A 21,082-nucleotide genomic window follows, 5' to 3' on the forward strand; every position below is an offset into this window, starting at 1 on the left:
ACAAATGGATCAGTAAAAATTGAAGCACTATTTTTTCATGTATTGGATTGGTTTTATATTTTTTTCATGTATTGAGTAATTCCAGTTATCTGATATAACCAAGGAGAATTCAGTACTTTCATTTACTCAGTAGGAAGGACTCTTAAATTTTGTGGAAAATTGATTGGAATAACTTGTTAGTCATTTACCAACACAGAGGTTCTGTGATTCTGTTGAGGCTGGCAAGGGTTTTTGGAATCATGGCATCACTCCCACCTTGTAGGGGTGTGTGTTTTTGGGGAGGGGGTGTCACAGGTTGTTATCTTTGTAGGTCAGACTATAGTAACTATATATTGAATACTTACTGTGTATGTTGCAGATACTATGCTAAATTACTTACATTATTTTATTCTGTCACATGACAGATTTTTTGTGGTCTTTTGCAGATGAGGAAGTGAAGATAAGCAGGTTAAATAACTCATAAGGTCACATTGCTAGGAATTATAAAACTTGATTATTGTTCTCTAGGATTCGGGCATGGAATAGCATTGAATAATGGAAGTAGAGTTAAAAAAACTTAGTTTTGTCTCTTGCACTCACTTGCTAGATAACCTTGGACAAGTTAAATGACCTCTCTGAACCTCTTTGTTTCTTCTGTGAAATGTCTTATTATTCCATCGTTAGCTTCCTTAAAGGAAGTTCTGAGAATCAGAACTGTGAATATGGGTTATGAACTGCTAAATGCTAGATCAGTTGGAATTGGGAAGGGGAGGAGGGAGACTTGTCTCCTAACTCTTAAAAGTCATTGTTACTCTATTTGAAATTGGATTGAGGAGAGTGAGAGTAATTGGGCTTATTTGTACATTTATTTATTTATTTTGAGTTGGAGTCTCACTCTGTTACCCAGACTGGAGTGCAGTGGCACACACTCACAGCCACCCAAGCGTCAACCTGTTGGTCACTGGTGATCCTTCTGCCTCATTTTCCAAGTAGCCATAAGGATAGGTGTGTGCTACCATGCCTGGATAATTTTTTATTTATTGTAGAGACGAGCTCTCGCCAAGTTGCCTGGGCTGGGATGTTACCTTTTCTTCGAAGCCGCAGGCTCAGGCAATCTACTCACCTTGGCCTTCCAAAGTGCTGGGATTACAGGCTGAGCCACCGAGCCTGGCCTGTACATTTATATTATAATTATTATATTCCTAAGACTACCAATCAAGGTCAATTTTCAGTTTTTATCATTTTATGATACATATTTGTAATAGATAATTGAATATTCTGGTTAGCTTATTATCTTAAAATATATGAAATTTATCAATATGAAAATGAAGTTCAAAACATATGTTAGGCATTATATGGAAGCTGATTTTTTTTCCTGATATTTCAGAAGGTTAAGGACCTGAAAGAGGCAATTAGTCTTAAATTTATTGAAAATACTAAGGCATTATATAAAATTATCTTATTTAATCCTAATATCAGTCATTGAAGGCAGTGATATTATGCCTATAGAAAGTACAATAAAATATATTACTATAGAAAGGTTAAGTCACTTGGCCAGGGTGACAATAATAAGTGACAGTACTGAGATTTGAAGCCCGGTATGTCAGATTCCAAAGCTCAGGCTCTTTTCTTTATATAGACTTGTCTTCCAGTGTTGCTGAATTCCTGCCATTTATCATTAAAGCTACAGAATTTAGCAAGGTCAGTGAGTACAGGTTAGTATTACAGAACTCAGTTGTGCTTCCATGTCATACTGAATAGAAAATAACAGAAAATGAATTTAAAATTTGTGCCATTTTCAGTAGCATCAAAGAATGACAAGAACCTAGAAAGAAAATAGTGTTATGTAGAGGAAATTCTGGTTATATGTTGTCTTTTGGAGGTTTGAATATCAAGTTGTTTGTATGCTTTTTAAAGAGCTGTTTTTGGTAAATACTGAACAATTTACTGTTTTATATCAATTTGCTTTTATTGTAGTTGATGCTGACGTAACAGTTATAGGTTCTGGTCCTGGAGGCTATGTTGCTGCTATTAAAGCTGCCCAGTTAGGCTTCAAGGTAAGGTTGACACTCAAACTAGGTGTTGATTCATTTTAATTTGGGAAGGGCTGATCATATATTCACAGTACTTTGCAGGTAAAAACTTGGTAAATAATTTCTTAACTTCTAAAGTATTTGTAAGTCTGAGACTAATGAATGAAAATTTGATTCATCTGGTTGTAGTATTCTCTTGGAATGGAAGGTGAATATTATTTTTCTTCTCCTAATGCTTTTCATTTTAGCTTGTAATCACACTTTGGAAGACCATCAATAGAAATAAAAGCATATATTTGGTATTGTGAAGCAAACAAAAATATCTTTTAGAATAATTTGCTTTGGGGTTAACCTGAAAAAGTTTAGTATTATTTAAATGCTAATTTATAAAGGACTCTATATTTTAGTCTCTGTAAAAAGCTTGAGTAGCTTGTTTTGTAAATGATTTAAGACAGATACACTGGAAATTTGAGTGAATTGAAATTTTTAGGTTATATGCAGTTAAATAATGTTTTCTTTGGTTGTAGACAGTCTGCATTGAGAAAAATGAAACACTTGGTGGGACATGCTTGAATGTTGGTTGTATTCCTTCTAAGGTGAGCATATGTTTTGTACAGTGCAGAGATTTTGTTGATGTTAGCTACCAACTAGAAGAATGGAGTGAGACTAGGTTAGACTAATGCAGTTACTAAAAAATAATCCAAGGATCATAAAACTTGTTTTTCTTTTGTAAAATTTAGAGTACTGTCACCAGTCTGCCACACATTCCTGAAATAGCTTCCTTGTGTCAGAATGCTGAGGTTTCTCTTCAAACGGACTCTTATGTTCCTTTTTTTTTCTTGTTCCTTTACTAATGAAACAGATAATAGACATTAAATTCTTTTAGGTTCTTTATATAGGTAAATATGTCTGCCTTTTTCACCTGCCATCCTGAAGTGTGTACTTTTGCCTTCATTTTTCAGTAAAGATGTTTTTGTTTTGTTTTTTATTCTTGTTTGTGGAATGTTTTTCACACCATTGTTTGTCTTTGATTAATTACATAAGAAGAAAAACTGCATTGGTATAGTCCTATGTACTATTCCATGTAGATTTTTTTTTAAACTTTTAAGAAAATTTTTTATTGTAAATTGGTAAATTATAGTTGTATATATTTATGGTATATGAAGTGATATGATTTATGAATATAATGTGGAATAATTAAATCAAGCTAATTAACATATTTATCACCTCAGATACCATTTTTTGAGGTGAGAACTTTTGAAAGAGAATTTTATATCATAAGTGCTTTTTGATTGTATGTAGTCTGTTTATGAATGTTTGATAATTTCATCTTTTTATTCCTTTAGGCTTTATTGAATAACTCTCATTATTACCATATGGCTCATGGAAAAGATTTTGCATCTAGAGGAATTGAAAGTAAGTATACTTTTCATACTTAGTGATATTGCTAGGTTGCTTGACTTGACTCTTCTAACTAAAGACATACGTGTCTAATGTACATATAATAGGCGTTTAGTGAGGGAGGAATAAGAAAAAGAATGTCAGAAATGTAGAGATTTACTTAAGAAAGCTTAAGTCCAGATTTCTCCTATCCAAGTGCTAGCCAAGCCTGACCCTGAAAAATTCAGATTTCTGTCATATCTTCTGTTCCTTTGCCAACTTTTGCCTAAGACTGTATTTGTGTGTGTAAAGAGTCAGTTTTTGTTTCCTTGAAACTTGGAGATCACTGGGGAGGTTGATTCCAGTTGATTCCAGGTTGATTCCACTGGGGAGGTTGAGTGCTACGGGCAGGTAAAGATAAAGAAGGGAAGGCCTCCCCAAACTGTGGATAATAGAAACATTAGAGTAGAGAAAGAATAGGGCATAATGGAAAAGGAGGAAGACATTCATAACATATCTTGTTTCCTGATGTATTTTATTCCGGCTACTTTCAATTTTGTTTCCAATTATTGTTGTTGACAGATGCTTCCAGAAGGGTAGTCTGTTCTGAGTTGGACCTAAACATACCTTGGGGTGTTACCTTTTCTTCATTTGTTTCTTTATAGCAGCAGGTGTCTGAAAGGGACTGTGTAGGCAGTCCACTGGGAATAATGGTGATGTATATCCAATTAGAGGAAAAGTGAAATGATGTAAGGAAAGAAGAGACACAGTAGGCAGGAGACCTGCAGTATAAGCAAAGCTTTGCATTCCTGCCCTGTGACCTTAGATAAACCACAAGTCCCTTGAAGTCTCCTTTTCCTTATCTCTTAAGATATATGTTGGTTGTTGCATGAGCTGATTTCTGAGATATCCTTCTATTTATTAATTAATTAATTAATTTATTTTGAGCCAGGGTCTCACTTTGTCGTTCAGGGTGGAGTGCAGTGGTATGATCACGATGATGCTCATGGTAGCCTCAACCTTCTGGGATCAGGCAATCCTTCCACCTCAGCATCCTGAGTATCTGGGAATACAGGTGCATATCACCGCACCTGGCTAATTTTTTTTTTTTTTCAGAGACAGGTTTTGCTGTGTTGCCCAGGATGTTCTCAAACTTCTGGGCTCAAGCAGTCTGTCTGCCTCAGTCTCCCAAAGTGCTGGGAGCCACTGTACCCAGCCCATTTTTGTCTTACATTGTTGTTTTAGAGTTCTCTTCTGAGGTAGTTGAGTGGTTAAAACATAGGTGATTAAACTGTTTTATGTTAAGCTTCTGTATTTGAAATGTTCAACTATGTATTTTTTATTAGTTTTTAAAAATGAAATTTAGCATTTTCCTTTGTTTAAAATTTCAGATGATGTTTTTATTCTGCCATTTATACTGAAATATCATCCAGACTTATAAAGTGTTTGGTGAATACGTTGTCATGGTGGGATATAATGTTTTATTTGGGATTGTATTTTTTTTGTGGGTGAACATTTTATAGCATTTGATAGGTTTTATTATTGTGATATGGTGTTGTTGATCTTTTGTCAGCTATGATCACTGTCAGTTATTAAATTTGAAAATTTTAGTTCTGCCTTTTATACAGTTTATAAGCATTACACTGAAATTTTCCAGACCTTGGTTAGTGAAAAATACTACCCATTGCTTCAAGAATTTAGCTAAGGTCTAAAGATTTATTTAACAAATTACAGTGTCTGAAGTTCGCTTGAATTTAGAGAAGATGATGGAGCAGAAGAGTACTGCAGTCAAAGCTTTAACAGGTGGAATTGCCCATTTATTCAAACAGAATAAGGTCAGTGTTTAATGTTCAGACTTCTTTATTTTGAATACACATTAGACATTGCATTATGCTAACAGAGTGATGATATTTGAACTTGGCTATGGGAGATAATTTATTTAATTTAAAACAGTTTGCTAACCTGGAATAGATTTCCCTGATATATATAACAGATTTTTTTGCTGCACCATGTGTAGCATTACTAAGTAAGGAATCATTTTGTTTTAGATAAATTACTTACAGGGTATTTATTTTTCTTATTATGTTTTTTTAATCAAAAAGATTATTTTAAACTTCGTGAATTTATAAACATTATTTTATAAAGGTTGTTCATGTCAATGGATATGGAAAGATAACTGGCAAAAATCAGGTCACTGCTACGAAAGCCGATGGCAGCACTCAGGTTATTGATACAAAGAACATTCTTATAGCTACAGGTTCAGAAGTTACCCCTTTTCCTGGAATCACGGTATGTATGCTTTATAATTTACAACTGTTACACCTTTTATTAGAAATATGTTTTACAAATTACATATGTTGTCTGTGAACATTGAATAAGTAATTTCTGACTGAAATACTATTTTTGACAGTCATTCAGCTTTGGGAAATTACCTGTCTTTATTTTGCAGTGATTTTGACCAGATATAAAGCACTTTATATTAAGAATCAGTATGAAGTTAAAATTGATCATTTTGTTTTGGAATATTGAATGATAAAATTTAAAACCAGTATTTTTAATGGGAGTTGATGAAATCGGATATATGGATAGAAGCTATAGATACCTGAAAACAAATAAATGATGTAGTATTTTTAGTGATTCTACTGAATGAGATCACAGTTTATAAATAAATTTGTCCCTTTGTATCTGTGGAGGATTGGTTCCAGGACCCTCCTTGGATACCAAAATCCATTGATGCTCAAGTCCCTTAAATAAAATGATACAGTGTTTGCATATAATATATGTACTTGCTCCTGTATACTTTAAATTATCTCTAGATTACTTACAATGCATAATACAGTGTAAATGCTATGTAAATAGTTGTTAATACTATATTGTTTAGGGACTAATGACAAGGGAAAAAAGTCTGTTTATGTTCAATACAGATAGAACTATCAATTTTTTTTTTCTTTGAGTGATAGTCTCACTCTGTCGCCCAGACTGGAGTGCAGTGCACATTCACTGCAGCCTCGACCTGCTGGGCTAGGCTTTCCTTCCGCCTCAGCCTTCCAAGTAGCTGGAACCACAGGCATGCACTACCACACCCAGCTTATTTTTTTTTTGAGTTGGAGTCTCACTCTGTCGCCCAGACTGGAGTGCGGTGGCCGCTCCCAGCCACCGCAACATCTACCTGCTGGGCTCTGGCGATCCTTCTGTCTCAGCCTTCTGAGTGGCCGGAATTATAGGCATGCGCTACCACGCCCGGCTGATTTTTTGATTTATTGTAGAGATGAGGTCTCGCCAAGTTGCCCAGACTGGACTCGAACCCCTGGGTTCAGGCAGTCCTCTCGCCTCACCCTCCCAAAGTGCTGGGGTTACAGTCTGAGCCACCACGCCTGGTCCAATTATTTTTTTCTGAATGTTTTCAATCCATGGTTGGTTGAACCTGGAAATTCAGAACCCATGAATATACAAAGTCAACTAAACTGAGTGTTTCCAAATAATTTTGGTGGTATCTTTTGTTTTTCTTATTACAGATTGATGAAGACACAATAGTGTCATCCACAGGTGCTTTATCTTTAAAAAAAGTTCCAGAAAAGATGGTTGTTATTGGTGCAGGAGTAATAGGTGTAGAATTGGTAAGTGATGTTACTTATTACCTCCTTGGAGATGGGAGGGATTTAAAGATTCCCTGTTTGATTCTTTGTATGACAGTGTAGGCCAATTGGTATTGAGTTTTGCATCAACACTTCTAGCAATGAAGTTTACATTTTTTCTCCAGACAACCTATTTATATAATCATTAGTCATTAGAACATTCTCCTTTATTTTAGTCTGCTTCCCTGTAGCTTTCACCCTCCTGTTTCCTAGAACTGGTCTAATTATTTTTCTGTCTGATAGCCATTCAGATGTTTGAAGACAACTCTTATTCTGAGCGAATTGCATTCCAGATAAAGACTCTACTCTTTACCATGATATAAATGGCCTAGTTCTTTCCTTCTCCATCCTCAATACCTCTTAACTAAGGTTTAGAAAGGTCAAGCTACTTGCAGTTTTCTGAGCACCACACTATTTTATACCTTCTGTTTGCCTTGTTCTCCCTTCTTGTCCACCTGGCAGTTTTCCACATAGTGACCCTCTCCCTCCATTCCAGGCATCCTTTCTCAGAGCCACTGCGTCTTGTTGTCACCAAGAATTGCTCTGCTTCTGAAATAATAAATTCAGACATTTGATTCTCTAACCACAACTTTCTTGCCTCTTTTACTTATTTCTAGTATGCTTTTGTACACTTTAACTTTACTAGGTTTTCGAATCCGTACATCTCATCTACTTTTTTTTGCTAACTGCTCTTTCCTGTCTTGACTGTTTTCCTAATCAGCTTAGATTCCACAGTCCCTCGTTACAGGTGTCTTTTACAGGTGTCCTTGAGTCATTTGTCTCACTATTCTGTCTTATTTATCTCCTTGTCAAAACACTAGTCCTGGTTGAAGGCAGCAGTCTGCCTTTTAAAATGCTGTTTCCAGGCTATTTATGGCTGCACTTGGGGAAAAACACTCCCTGCAGATTGGTGCCTATTTAAATTCTTGGTCACAAACCTCGACAGGAATGTCTGCACTTGCAGACCATTCTTTCCTTAGCTGGTACACTGTCCTGGTCTCTGCAATGGCTGTTTCATTTCCCACTCTTCTCAAACCTCTGCTGGTATACCGCCTTTCTCTTCCTGCAGATGGCCGCATCTCCTAAATAACACATTAAAGAGGAACCATCAAGTGAGAATTCCCTCAACTTGATGCCCCAGATTTGAAAATGCTTTTTACCTGTTGTTACACTTAACTTTTTTGGTCCTTCCTATAAGTGCTGTTTTCCTTAAGACAAATTCCTTCACCTGTGCTTGGTAGCGCATCACCTTCTGCCTTCTCAGAGTCTTGGTTTTTTGATTTTTGTTACTTATTACTTCAAATTCTTTCGTCTGCTTTCTTCTGATTTATAATACATATGCCTCTATGTGTACACCTGTATACCATACACAGGCTCAGATGCATTCACACTCGTGCACACTGGCTTATGTATACATAAACATGCCTTGTCTTGGTTCCATGTCCTTCAGTTACTCATTTTCCTCTCACTGTCCCTTTATAACCCAGCTTCTTGAACGAATTGTCCATGCTCTATTTCATCAACTTCTGCTACTCACTCCTGAGTCCATCCATGGCTTTTACCATTAAATTGTTCCGACAAGGATATGAATGTATTTATTGCCCAATCCAGTGGACTGTTTTCTTTAAGCAGTAGCATTGTTGGTTTTCTTGCCTTTGAAACTCTTTCCTTAGCTTCCCTGATTCCATATTCTGCCAGTTTTATGTCTGCCCTTTGGGATGAATTCTCCATGTTCTGTGCAAGTTCCCCTTTCTTAGGCTTCCTTTTAATTGTTAGCATTACTCTAGATTCTGCCTTAGGGTTTTATCCTAGAACCTTTTGGTCTTTCTGCTGAATATTCTCTTCGTTCTCACCTTAGGTACCCAAGGGTTCACAGATATCTGCAGCCTGATCCTTTCTCTTTGTGTCTGGACATTTATTTGTTTGTTTATTTAGTAAGTCCAGTCAGTTTAGTCATTATAGTCCAGTCTATCGAATCCAATCAATCCAGTACCATCCATCAGTCAGTTGTCCCAAACTCCTGGGCTCAAGCAGTCTGTCTACCTTGGCTTCACAAAGTGCTGGGATTATAGGTGTGAGCCACTGTACCCAGTGAGATTATCTCTGGACTTTTATAGCTGAATGTTTAGTAGCATCTCTACTTGTGTGTCTCACAGGCACTCTGTTCAGTAAATACATAACCTTTCTATCCCCATCCTATCTACCCACACCCAAGCAAATAAAATCAAACCTATCTCTCTATACATACCTCTGGAATATATCTACTTCATTCATCTACTTAGATACTAGTTCATGTCAGCGTCATGTCTTGCCTGAGGTCTTCCTGGCTTCTTTCATATTTTTCTAATCCTACTCAGAGTGGCTGGAATGATTTTTTTCCCCCCCTATAACATAAATTTAACCATGTCCCTTCTCTGCTTAGAGCCCTTCAGTGGCTTACTGCTGCTATCAGGATAAATTCAAACTCTTTTTTTCCCAAGAGAGAGAAATTATACTTAAATTCTTTTAAATTTATTTAAATTTATTTTTATTTTAAAGATGTGAGGTACACTTCAGGATTAGGTATACTAACGATTATGCAGGTACCCTTGTTGATGAGGTGTACCCCTCCCTCCCCTAGCAGTTTCCCTCAACTGCCAATCCCAACCCCTTCCCCTGGCAGTTTCCCACTACTGCCAATCCCTTTCTTACAGTATTATGATAATTGTTCAAGGTCCGCTTATGAGTGAGAACATATGGTACTCTGTTCTTTGTTTCTGTGATAGATCACTGAGTATGATTGACTCTAAATTCATCCAAGTTGCTGCGAAGTTCATATGTTTGTCCCTCTTTATGGCTGCATGATATTCCATTGTGTGTATGTACCACATTTTTTTATCCAGTCCAGCTTTGATGGGCAGCATGGTTGGTTCCATGTTTTTTCTATTGTGAATAGAATTGGAACAAACATGCGTGTGCAGGTATCCTTTTTGTAGAATGATTTGAGTTCCTCCGGGTATATTCCCAATAGGGGAATTGTTGGGTCATTTGGAAGGTCAATTTCTAGTTCTTTCAGAAATCGCCATACTGTCTTCCAGAGAGGTTGCACTAGTTTGCATTCCTGCCAGCAGTGTGGAAGCATTTCTTTTTCTCCGCATCCTTGCCAGCATGTTGTTGTTTGTTTTATTAATGATAGCCATTCTTACTGGAGTTAGATGGTATCTCAATGTGGTTTTGATTTTTATTTCTCTGATGATGAGTGAGGCTGAGCACTTTTTCATGTGTCTGTTGGCTGCCCATATATCTTCTTTTGAGAAGTTTCTATTCATGTCTTTTGCCCACTTTTTAATAGGGCTGTAAATTCAAACTCTTTAATGTTGTTTACATCAGTAATGTGGTTCCAGCTCATATTCTGCCTCATTTCTAGTCCATTTCCCTCTCAAGCTGTGTTTTAGATGTATCGAACTACCAGTTCCTGCATAAGCCTTGCTAATTGCCTTTATCTGTAGACCTTCCCTACACTCTTTTAAGCTCCTCCCTGACTACCCTAGATGCCTTTAGGTGCTCTTGCTGCATGTTCCATTGCATCCTGGACATCTGTTTCTTAAAGTATTTATTTTACTTTCTTGGTATTACTGGTTGAATATCCTAGATCTAAAATTCTAAAATCCAGTATGCTCCAAAATTGGAAACTTTTTGAGTGTCAACATGATACTCAAATGTTCACTGAAGCATTTTGGATTTTGAATTTTCAAATTTGGGATGCTCAATTGGATAAGTATTAGTGCAAATATTCCAAAATCTGAAACATTCTGGTTCCAAGCATTTTGGATAAGGGATACTCAACCTGCATTTGTTCCTTCTCTTTTTTTCATTAGATCATAAACTCCTTGATGGCTGTCCTAGGTACCGTGTCTTTAGCATCTAGCACAGTGGCTGATATATATAAAAAGTACTTACACATTAGCTATTATTATTATTGTTCAGTAAACATTTGTTGTTACAATAAATAGCTTTCAAAAGTCAGCTTAGGGATTACCTTTTCTTTTTGTAGCGATGGGGTGAATTTAAACTAGAAAAAAGGAATAACTAGGTTTACTTTCTTTTTTTCATCAGTATAATAATATTTCCAAGCAGCAATTCTGTCTTTTCCATCTCAGCACTTTTGCTTTAGTCATTTTAAACATTTTGACACAATTTTTTGGTGTCTGTTACTGTATTCAATTCATTTTTACATGTCTTTTTGAAAATTTAAACTTAGTAAAAAACTCACTCATATGTATGTCTTTATTTTCTCTTAAAGATTGGTCACGTGATTGTATTTTTATTTTTTATGGCTTGCCCTTTTTCTTCCATTCCAGCTTAGTGTCATGTTAAAGAATGTATGTTTTGGAATTGGACAGATTTAACTTTGATTTTCAGCTCTGCCTCTTACTAACTTTATGTCCTTGTTAAATTAGTGAGCCTCTCTGAGCTAGTTGGTTTGTCATAAAAAGGAGGACAAGAATAACTAACTTATAGAATTATTGCTGGGATTTAATAAGGTAATACATTTAAGACATTTAATGCAGTGCCTGGCATCTACCTAATAAGCTCTAAATAAGTGGTAGATGTCATTGAGTTTTCCTGTCTCTAAGGATTTGGAAATCAGTTTTCCAAAGAGTAGGGCACTTTTCTATGCTCATCATTCCCTACTTTGAATTATAGATTCCAATGATGCTTCTTATCATTTCCACACTTCTGTTATTTCTTACTTTTCCAGTTTAGGTTGAAGAGTGGTTCTTTTGTTTTTTAAACAGGTTTTTTGAGATATAATTCACATAACAGTTCATCCATTTAAAGTATATAGTTCAGTGATGTTTAGTATATTCACAGAGTTGTGCTGCTGTTACCACTGTCTAATTCTAGAACATTTTCGTAATCCCAGAAAGAAACTTGGTATCCATTAGTAGTCATTTTCCATTTCTCCCTTTCCCCAACCCCTGGAAACCACTAATCTATATTCTGTGTCTGTGAATTTGCCAAAATATGTATTATTTTGTGTATGGCCTCTTTATTTAACATATGTTCTTAGGTTTATCCAAGCTGTGTAGCACATATTTATGCTTCATTTCTTCATTCTATGAATATAGCACATTTTGTTTATCCATTTATCGGTGATGGACATTTGAGTCATTTTGACTTTGGGACTATTATGAATAACACTGCTATGAATATTTTTGTACAGGTTTTTATGTGCACATCTGTTTTCATTTAGAGAGAGAGAGAGAGAGAGAGAGAGTGTGTGTGTGTGTGTGTGTAATTGTTGGGTTGTATGATAACTGTTTAACATTTCAGGTAACACTGTTTTCCAAAATCTGAAACATTTCTGGTTCCAAAATCAGTGCAAAGAGGCTGCACTGATTTTACAATCTTATCAGCAATGTAAGTTTCAGTTGCTCTGCTTCCTCACGGGTCCTTGGTATTGTCATTTAAAAAAAAAATTGAGCCATTCTTAGGGGTGTGCAATAGTATCTCATTGTAGGTATTTTCTCTGTTTTTAAAAAATTGATACATAATAGATGTGCATATTTTTGAGTTGCATGTGATAATTTGATACATTCATATAATTAAGTCAGGGTAATTGGGATATCTGTCACCCCAAACATTTATCTTTTCTTTATGCTGAGACATTTGAATTTGTTCTCTTCTAGCTATTTTTTTGTTCTTTTTTGTTTGTTTTTCAGCTTATCTCTTCTGGTTTTTCTTTGTGTGTGTTTTTTTCAAATTTTAATTTTAGAGTTGTGGAGTATATGTGAAGATTTCTACACAAGTAAATTTTGTACAGGTAAGGATTGGCCTTCTAGTGAACCCTCTTTCCCCTTGGTCATGGACATGGGACACAGTGGGTGGTTGTGTGTCCCTTATCCCTCCTCCCTCTCTCCCCCCACTAGTAGTGCCTAGTGTCAGCTGTTCTCACCTTTGTTCACTTGTTTATGTGAGAACAAATATCATGTGTTTATGATGAGAACATAAATGTTCAGATTTTTGTTTCTGTGATAGTTCACTTAGAATGAGGGCCTCCAGCTGCATCCATGTTGCTGCAAAGGACATCATGATTTTATTCTTTTTTCTTTTTTTTTTTGTATTGGAGTCTCACTCCTGTTGCCCAGGTTGGAGTGCAGTAGCATGCTTACAGCCACTGCAGCCTCAGCCTGCTAGGCTCAGTCAATCCTTCCGCCTCTGCCTTCAAGTACCTGGAGCTACAGGTGCAAGCTACCATGCCCGGCTAACTTTTTGATTTATTGTAGAGATGAGGTCTTGCCAAGTTGCCCAGGCTGGTCTGAAACCTCTGGGCTCAGGCAATCCACTCGCCTTGGCTTCCCAAAGTGCTGAGATTACAGCCGTGAGCCACCGCACCTGGTGATTTTGTTCTTCTTTATGACTGTGTAGTATTCCATCATGTGTATGTACCACATTTTCTTTGTTCTGTCCAGTTTCGATGGGCATCTTGGTTGGTTCCATGTTTTTGCTATTATGAATAGTGCTGCAGTGAACATATATGTGCAGGTGTCTTTTTGGTGGCGTGATTTATGTTCCTCTGGGTATATTCCCAGAAGTGGAATTGCTGCATTTTCTGGTAGCTCAGTTTTTTCAGTTCTATGAGAAAATGTCACATTGTTTTCTACAAAAGTTGAACTAGATCACATTTCCATCAGCAGTGTATAAGTGTTCCCTTTTCTCTGCAGTCTTGTGAACATGTTTTTTGACTTCTTTTTTTTTTTAGTTGAGGGATCTCACTCTGTTTGCCCAGGCTGGAGTGTAGTGGCACAATCATGGCTAACCGTAGCCTCAACCTTTTGGACTTGGGGCATCCTTCCACCTCAGCCCTCTGAGTAACTGGGACTACACATGTGCAACTACCACGCCCAGCTAAGTTTTATTTATTTTTTGTAGAAATGAGGCCTTGCTATGTTGCCTCGGCTGGTCTCAAACTACTGGCCTCAAGCAGTATTCCTGCCTCTGCCTCTCAAAGTGCTAGGATTATAGGTTTGAGCCACTGCACCTGGCCTGACTTTTTAATGATAGCCATCCTGACCTGTCTGAAGTTGTATCTCATCGTAGTTTGATTTGCATTTCTCTCAGGATTAGTGAGGCTGAGCATTTTTTTCATGTGTTTCTTGGCTGCTTATGTATCATCCTCTGAGAAGTGTCTGTTCGTGTCCTTTGCCCACTTTTTGATGGGGTTGTTTTTTCTGTTCAATTCATTTGAGTTCCTTGTAGATCCTGGATGTTAGCCCTTTTGGATACATAGCTTGCAAATACTTTTTTCCCATTCCATGGGCTGTCTCTTAATTTCTTGATGGTTTCTTTTGCTGTGCAAAAACTTTCAGTTTGATAAGGTCCCACCTGTCCATTTGAACTTCTGCTGCATTTGCTCTTGAGGAGTGGACCATGAATTAATTGTCTACTCCAGAAAGGTGTTCCCTAAGTTTTCTTCTAAGATTCTTATGCTTTGAGGTTTCACATTTAAGTCCATGATCCATTTTGAGTTAATTTTTGTATATGGTGATAGATAGTGGTCCAATTTCATTTGTCTGCATGTGGCTAGCCTGTTTTTTCCCAGCACTTTTGCTAATGGTATCTTTTCCCCAATGTTTGTTTTAGTTGGCTTTGTCGAAGATGAGTTGATTGAAGGTCTGTGGTTTTATTTCCAGATTCTGTGTCCTGTTCTATTAGTCTCTGTGTCTATTTTTGTACCAGTACCATACTGTCTTGCTTATTGTAACCTTATAGTAAAGTTTGAAGTCTAGAAGTATGATGCCTTCAGCTCTTCTAGCTACTTAGAAATGTACAATTGGCTGAGCTCGGTGACTCAGCCTGTAATCCCAGCACTTTGGGAGGCCGAGGTGAGAGGATTGCCTGAGCCTGCTGGTTCAAGACCAGCCAGGGCAACTTCATGAGACCTCATCTCTAAAATGAAAAACAAAAAATATAAATTAGCCAGGTATGGTAGCGTGCACCTGTAGTTCCAGCTACTTGGAAGACTGAGGCTGGAGCCCAGCCGGTTGACTCTGGGGTCGTGAGCGTGTGTGCCACTGCACTCCAGCCTGGGTGACAGAGTGAGACTCCAACTCAATAAAAAAAGATATGTATATACATAATTGATTAATGCTAAGTATAGTCACCCTGTTGATTATTGAATACCAGTTTTACTTCTTTAATCTAACTTTGTATTAGTACCTATTAAAACCTCTCTTCATTCCCTTTCTACCTCCCAGCCTCTGATAACCATCTTCTATTCTCTATCTCCACTAGTTCAGTATTTCTTCTTTTTAGCTTCTACATATTAGTGAGAACATATGATTCATATTTGTCTTTCTGTACCTGACTTATTTCACTTAACATAGTGTTCTCTAGTTCCATCTACATTGTTGCAAATGACAGAATTTTGTTCTTTTTTGTGGCTGAATAATATTCCATTTTGCATGTGTACCACATTTTTTTCTCCATTTGTTGAGGGTCACTTGGGTTGATTCCATATGTTGCTTATTGTGAATAGTGCTGCAGTAAACATCAGTTATAGATATCTTTTTGATATATTGATTTCCTTTCTTTTGTATATATAGCCAGTAGTGGAATTGCTGGTTCATATTGTAGTTCTATTTTTAGTTTTTTTAGTAACCTCCATACTGTTTTCCATAGTGGCTGTAGTAATTTGCCTTCTTCCCAATAGTGTACAAGGGTTCTCCTTTTTTTACGTCTTGCCATCATCTGTTATTCCTGCCATTTTGATAAAAGCTATTGTAACTGAGCTGAGATGATATGTCATTGTGGTTTTGATTTGCATTTCTCTGGTGATTAGTACCATAATATTGAGCATTTTTTCCTATGCTTGTTGGCCATTTGTGTATCTTCTTTTGAGAAATGCTTATTTAAATCTTTTGCCCATTTAAAAATAGAATTTTGTTTTTGTTTTTGTTTTGCTATTGAGTTGTTTGAGTTCCTTACATATTCTATTTATTGATTCCTTGTCAGATGGGTGGTTTGCAGATATTTTCTCTTTTCTGTGAGTTGTCTGTTTATTGTTTCCTTTACTGTGCAGATGTTTTTTTAACTTGCCATAATACCATTTGTCTCTTTTTACTTTGATTGCCTGTGCTTTTGAGGTCTTAAAAAAAAAAAAATTCCTTGTCCAGACCATTGTCCTAGAGCATTTCCCCAGTGTTTTCTTCTAGTAGTTTCACAATTTTAGGTCTTAGATTCAAGTCTTTGATCTATTTTAATTTGACTTTTGTATATAGTGAGAGAGAGGGGTCTAGTTTCATTCTTCTGTATATGGTTATTCAGTTTTTCCAGGACTATTGATGAGACTGCTTTTTTCCCACTGTATGTTCTTGATGTCTTTGTCAAAAATGAGTGGGTGGAAAATGCATGGGTTCAGATATGTGTTCTCTGTTCTAGTGGATTCTGGATTCTGGATTCTCTGCTAGTACCATGCTTTTTGGTTACTGTAGCTTTGTAGTAAATTTTGAAGTTAATGGATACCACCAGCTTTTTGCTCAGGATTTCTTTGACTATTCAGGGCTTTTTGTGGTTCCATTTAAATCTTAAGATTTCTATTTCTGTGAAGAATGTTATTGGTATTTTGCTAGGGATTGCATTGTATATGTAAGTTGCTTTGGACAGTACTATTATTTTAACAATGTTAATTCTTCCAATCCATGAGCTTGGGATATCTTTCTGTGTCCTAATCAGCTTATCAGTGTCTTACAGTTTTTCTTGTACAGATCTTCCACATCTTTGGCTAAATTGATTCCTAGTTATTTTGTATTCTTTATAGATATTATAAATGGGATTGCTTTTTATTATTATTATTTTTTTTTAGTCAAGGTCTTACTCTGTGACCCAGGTGGGAGTGCAGTGGCATGATCACGGCTCACTACAGCCTCGACCTCCTGGGCTTAGGCAATCCTTCCACCTCAGCCTCCAAATAGCTGGGGCTACAGGTGCCACCACATCTAGCTAATTTTTTGATTCTTTTATAGAGACATCTCACTATGTTGTCAAGGTTGGTCTTGAACTCCTGGGCTCAAGAAGTCCTCCCTATGTGGCGTCACCAAATAGCTGGGATTACAGGTGTGAGCCACTTTGTGGGATTGCTTTTTTGATTTCTTTTTCAGATTGTTTGCTGTTGGCATATATGAACACTGCTGATTTTTGTGTGTTGATTTTGTATCCTACAACTTTACTAAACTGAATTAATCAGTTCTAATGGTTTTTTCGTGGAGTCTAGGTTTTTCTAAAAATAAGATCATGTTGACTGCATGTTGTCAAGTTAGTTTGACTTTTTTCTTTCCAGTTTGGATGCCCTTTATTTCTTTCTCTTGCCTAGTTCTGGGCATGACTTTCAGTATTATGTTGAATAAAAGTGGGCATCCTTGTCTTGTTCCAAACATTAGAAGAAAGGGTTTCCATTTTTTCTCATTTAGTAGTGTGTTGTTGGCTGTGAGTTTGTAATATATGGCCTTTATTATTTTGAGGTATGTGCGTCTAAACCCACTTTGTTGTCATGTGGAATTTTATTGTATGCTTTTTGTATCTGTTGAAATAATCACATTGTTTTTGTTCTTGGTTCTGTTCATGTGATGCATCATGTTTATTGATTTGTGTATGTAAAACCATCCTTGCATCTCTGGGGTGAATCCCACTTGATCATGGTGAATGATCTTAATATGTTGTTAAATTTAGTTCACATTTCTCTAATAACTTATAGTGCTGAGCATTTTTAAAATGTATCTATTTGCCATCTTTATTTATTGCTTGGTGAAATGTCTCTTCAAAAAATGTTTGGTCCACTTTTCTTATTAGGTTTGTTTTCTTATCATTGCAGAGTTCTTTATATATTCTGGATATAAATCCTTTATCAGATAGCAGTTTTGTAAATTTTTTTTCCTAGTCTGTGGCTTCTGTTTTGTGTTCTTAATTTCTTTCTAAGAGTTTTTTTTATTTTGAAGTTCAGTGTATCATTTTTCTTTTATGGATTGTGCTTTTGGTGTTGTATCTAAGACATCTTTGCTGAACTTGAGGTCACAAGGATTCTTTCTTAGGTTTTCTAGATGTTTTATAATGTTAGGTTTTACATTTAGGTCCGTGATCCATTTTGAGTGTGTGTGTGTGTGTGTGTGTGTGTGTGTGTGTGTGTGTATGATATATATATGTATTGTTAGTGTTACTGTGTTGCCTTTAGTTAACTCTACCCTCATACCAGAAATTTTTGAAATTTTTGAAATGAATGCACACAACCCAATTTAATTGGGAAGGTAAACTTGTATGGTTCATTTGAATTACCAGTTGATTTTAATGTAAATTCTTGCAAAAGATATGTTCATAGTTTCTTATATTTTGTTTAATGCTATAAAATTAGATTAATCTTGCCTGTGATGTATAATTCCATATATATTTGTTTAGAAGTTATGCTGTTAAAATGGTAAGATAAAGTAGTATTCAGTTTAAATTATAATTTGAATGAACAAGCAAATGGTTTTCCTTTGTTGAGAAAATAAAATATGAAGCCAGTTCAGTATTCTGCAAGTAAGATATGTTAAGAAGCAGTAAGAGCCTACTTCCTTTCTTTCAGGACCTTTGCACATGCTGTTTTCCACTGCCTAGAACAGTATTCCCCCAGTTACTATATAGTTCATGCCCTCATTCCTTCAAATCTTTGTACAAATGTCACTCCCAATGAGGCCCTCCCTGCTGGTGCTGTTTAAAATTGCAGTCCCTCTCCCTTCAGTAGTCCCGCTTCTGCTTCCCTGTTTTATTTTTCTTGTAGCATTTTACTATCCTCTGACATACATTTTACCTACTGGTCTACCTCCCCTACCAGAATATAAGGCCCTGAGCAGGGATTTTTGTTTTGTTGACTAATATATGCTTAGAAGCTAAAATGTTGCCTTGCATGTAGTAGGTATTCAGCAAATGTTGAATGAATAAGTTAAATCTATGAAGCTATACATATTTACCACATGGTTAATTTTAAACCCCAGAGCTTCTAAAAGAACCTTTTAACAAGAGAAGAAAATATTTTCCAACAATTTGAGATGATTTAGTGAATATTTGCTGTGGAAACTTATTTTTATGATTATTGGGTTTTTTATTGTTTGCAGGGGTCAGTTTGGCAAAGACTTGGTGCAGATGTGACAGCAGTTGAATTTTTGGGTCACGTAGGTGGAGTTGGAATTGATATGGAGATATCTAAGAACTTTCAACGCATTCTTCAAAAACAGGGGTTTAAATTTAAATTGAATACAAAGGTTACTGGTGCTACCAAGAAGTCAGATGGAAAGATTGATGTTTCGTAAGTATGCTATCTTTGTTTGGATCATCCTTGTCTGTGTGTTTCTTTAAGCAAAACACTCAAGTTTCAAAATCAGATAAGCAAATATAGAATTTTTTGTAACTTAAGATCATTTTCTTACTTCATGCAACTCAGTATTGTTTATAACATTATTGTATTAGTGTATTGAAATTCATGATTAAGTTGATGCTTACTAGAAAGATTAAGCCAGTGTTCTCATGATTGTAATATACCTTTTCATAGTCTTCATTCAGAAAATTTTACATTCCCAACATTCAGTAAAATTAATTCAGTATTTTTAGACAGATAGATTGAGAATCAATAATAATAGCTCATTATGTACCTGGCAATCTACTTATTAAATACTTACATAATTTAACGAAATAACTTGCCTAATATCACATAGCTAGTAAGTAGCAGTCAATACTTAAACTTGGATTTTGTGACTCTGAGACCTATACATTTTTTTTGAGTTGGTGTCTCAGCCGTCCAGGCTAGAGTACAGAGGCAATGATCATGACTCACCTCAGCCTTGACCTAATGGGCTCAGGTGATCCTTCTGGCTCAGCCTCCCAAATAACTGGGATTACATGTGTGTAACACTGTGCCTGGCTAATTTTTTTGTAGAGACAAGGTCTCACTATGCTGCTTAGGTTGGTCTCCAACTCCTAGGCTCAAGCAATCCTCCTGCCTGCCTTTGCCTCCCAAAGTACCGGAATTATAGGCATGAATCACTGCGCTCAGTTGAGATATATCTATATTATTAATCACTGTGTTATACTGTGGTTTTTTTGTGAGATTTTAATGGTAGACCTCTATTGGATGTGTACATGTTTTCATCATCTGACCCATATGTTTATGTTTATAATCAAATAAATTCATATTGTTAAAAATGTCATCAACACTTAAATGCCTGGTCTTGCGTTTCTAAGTCTACTAATTTATGTAGATTTGTATTTAACATTTATACACTGCTCATTGTCTAGTATTGAAGCTGCTTCTGGTGGCAAAGCAGAAGTTATCACTTGTGAGGTACTGTTGGTTTGCATTGGTCGACGACCTTTTACTCAGAATTTGGGACTAGAAGAGCTTGGAATTGAGCTAGATCCCAGAGGTAGAATTCCAGTCAATACCAGATTCCAAACCAAAATTCCAAAGTAAGTGGAACAATTATCTTCATTTTCAATAATACTAAAATTTATTTCAAACCCTATTTTGAAAAATAAAACTTTTGTTATGCTTTAAAAATGTATTGGCTTTGGGGAAGAATAATAAACTTACAGGTTGTAAAATGAAAAATAATCGAATTTTTCGTTGCTTAAAAATGGGAAGTTGAATTCATAGATTTTTGGAGAGTTGCATTTGATACATTTTTTGGTGACTTTTACTAACTGGAAACTTAGACTTTTGTTACCATAATGTAGCTGAAGATAAGTATTTGCGATTTCAGAAGTTCACTGTGTTTCTTTTGATCTCTGTGGTAGTATCTATGCCATTGGTGATGTGGTTGCTGGTCCTATGCTGGCTCACAAAGCTGAAGATGAAGGCATTATCTGTGTTGAAGGAATGGCTGGTGGTGCTGTGCACATTGACTACAATTGTGTGCCATCAGTGATTTACACACACCCTGAAGTTGCTTGGGTTGGCAAGTCAGAAGAGCAGTTGAAAGAAGAGGTAATCCTGAATGTGGGTGGTATTATGCCAGTGTGTGAATTGAGCTGATGACACTCGTGGTT

General features: G+C 36.2%; 1 protein-coding gene across 6 annotated transcripts in view; it reads left to right on the top strand.

The window, feature by feature from the left end:
• DLD (dihydrolipoamide dehydrogenase) overlaps positions 1-21,082 on the top strand; it is a 38,943-nt gene that overhangs the window by 15,467 nt on the left and 2,394 nt on the right. For 2 of the 6 annotated variants that reach the window (XM_008052508.2, XM_008052510.1), the window contains 9 exons: positions 1,957-2,036; positions 2,540-2,608; positions 3,359-3,428; positions 5,127-5,227; positions 5,538-5,681; positions 6,908-7,009; positions 19,156-19,346; positions 20,333-20,503; positions 20,831-21,020. In XM_008052508.2, the coding sequence (XP_008050699.1) occupies positions 1,957-2,036; positions 2,540-2,608; positions 3,359-3,428; positions 5,127-5,227; positions 5,538-5,681; positions 6,908-7,009; positions 19,156-19,346; positions 20,333-20,503; positions 20,831-21,020 (1,118 nt within the window). The remainder of the gene's footprint in view (positions 1-1,956; positions 2,037-2,539; positions 2,609-3,358; positions 3,429-5,126; positions 5,228-5,537; positions 5,682-6,907; positions 7,010-19,155; positions 19,347-20,332; positions 20,504-20,830; positions 21,021-21,082) is intronic. The other 4 variants (XM_021709736.1, XM_021709735.1, XM_021709734.1 and 1 more) reach the window with 4 other exon arrangements.

Source organism: Carlito syrichta, unplaced genomic scaffold, assembly GCF_000164805.1.
Source record: "Carlito syrichta isolate Samal-C Ts95f unplaced genomic scaffold, Tarsius_syrichta-2.0.1 Scaffold279535, whole genome shotgun sequence".
In the NCBI taxonomy this organism is placed as follows: domain Eukaryota; kingdom Metazoa; phylum Chordata; class Mammalia; order Primates; family Tarsiidae; genus Carlito; species Carlito syrichta.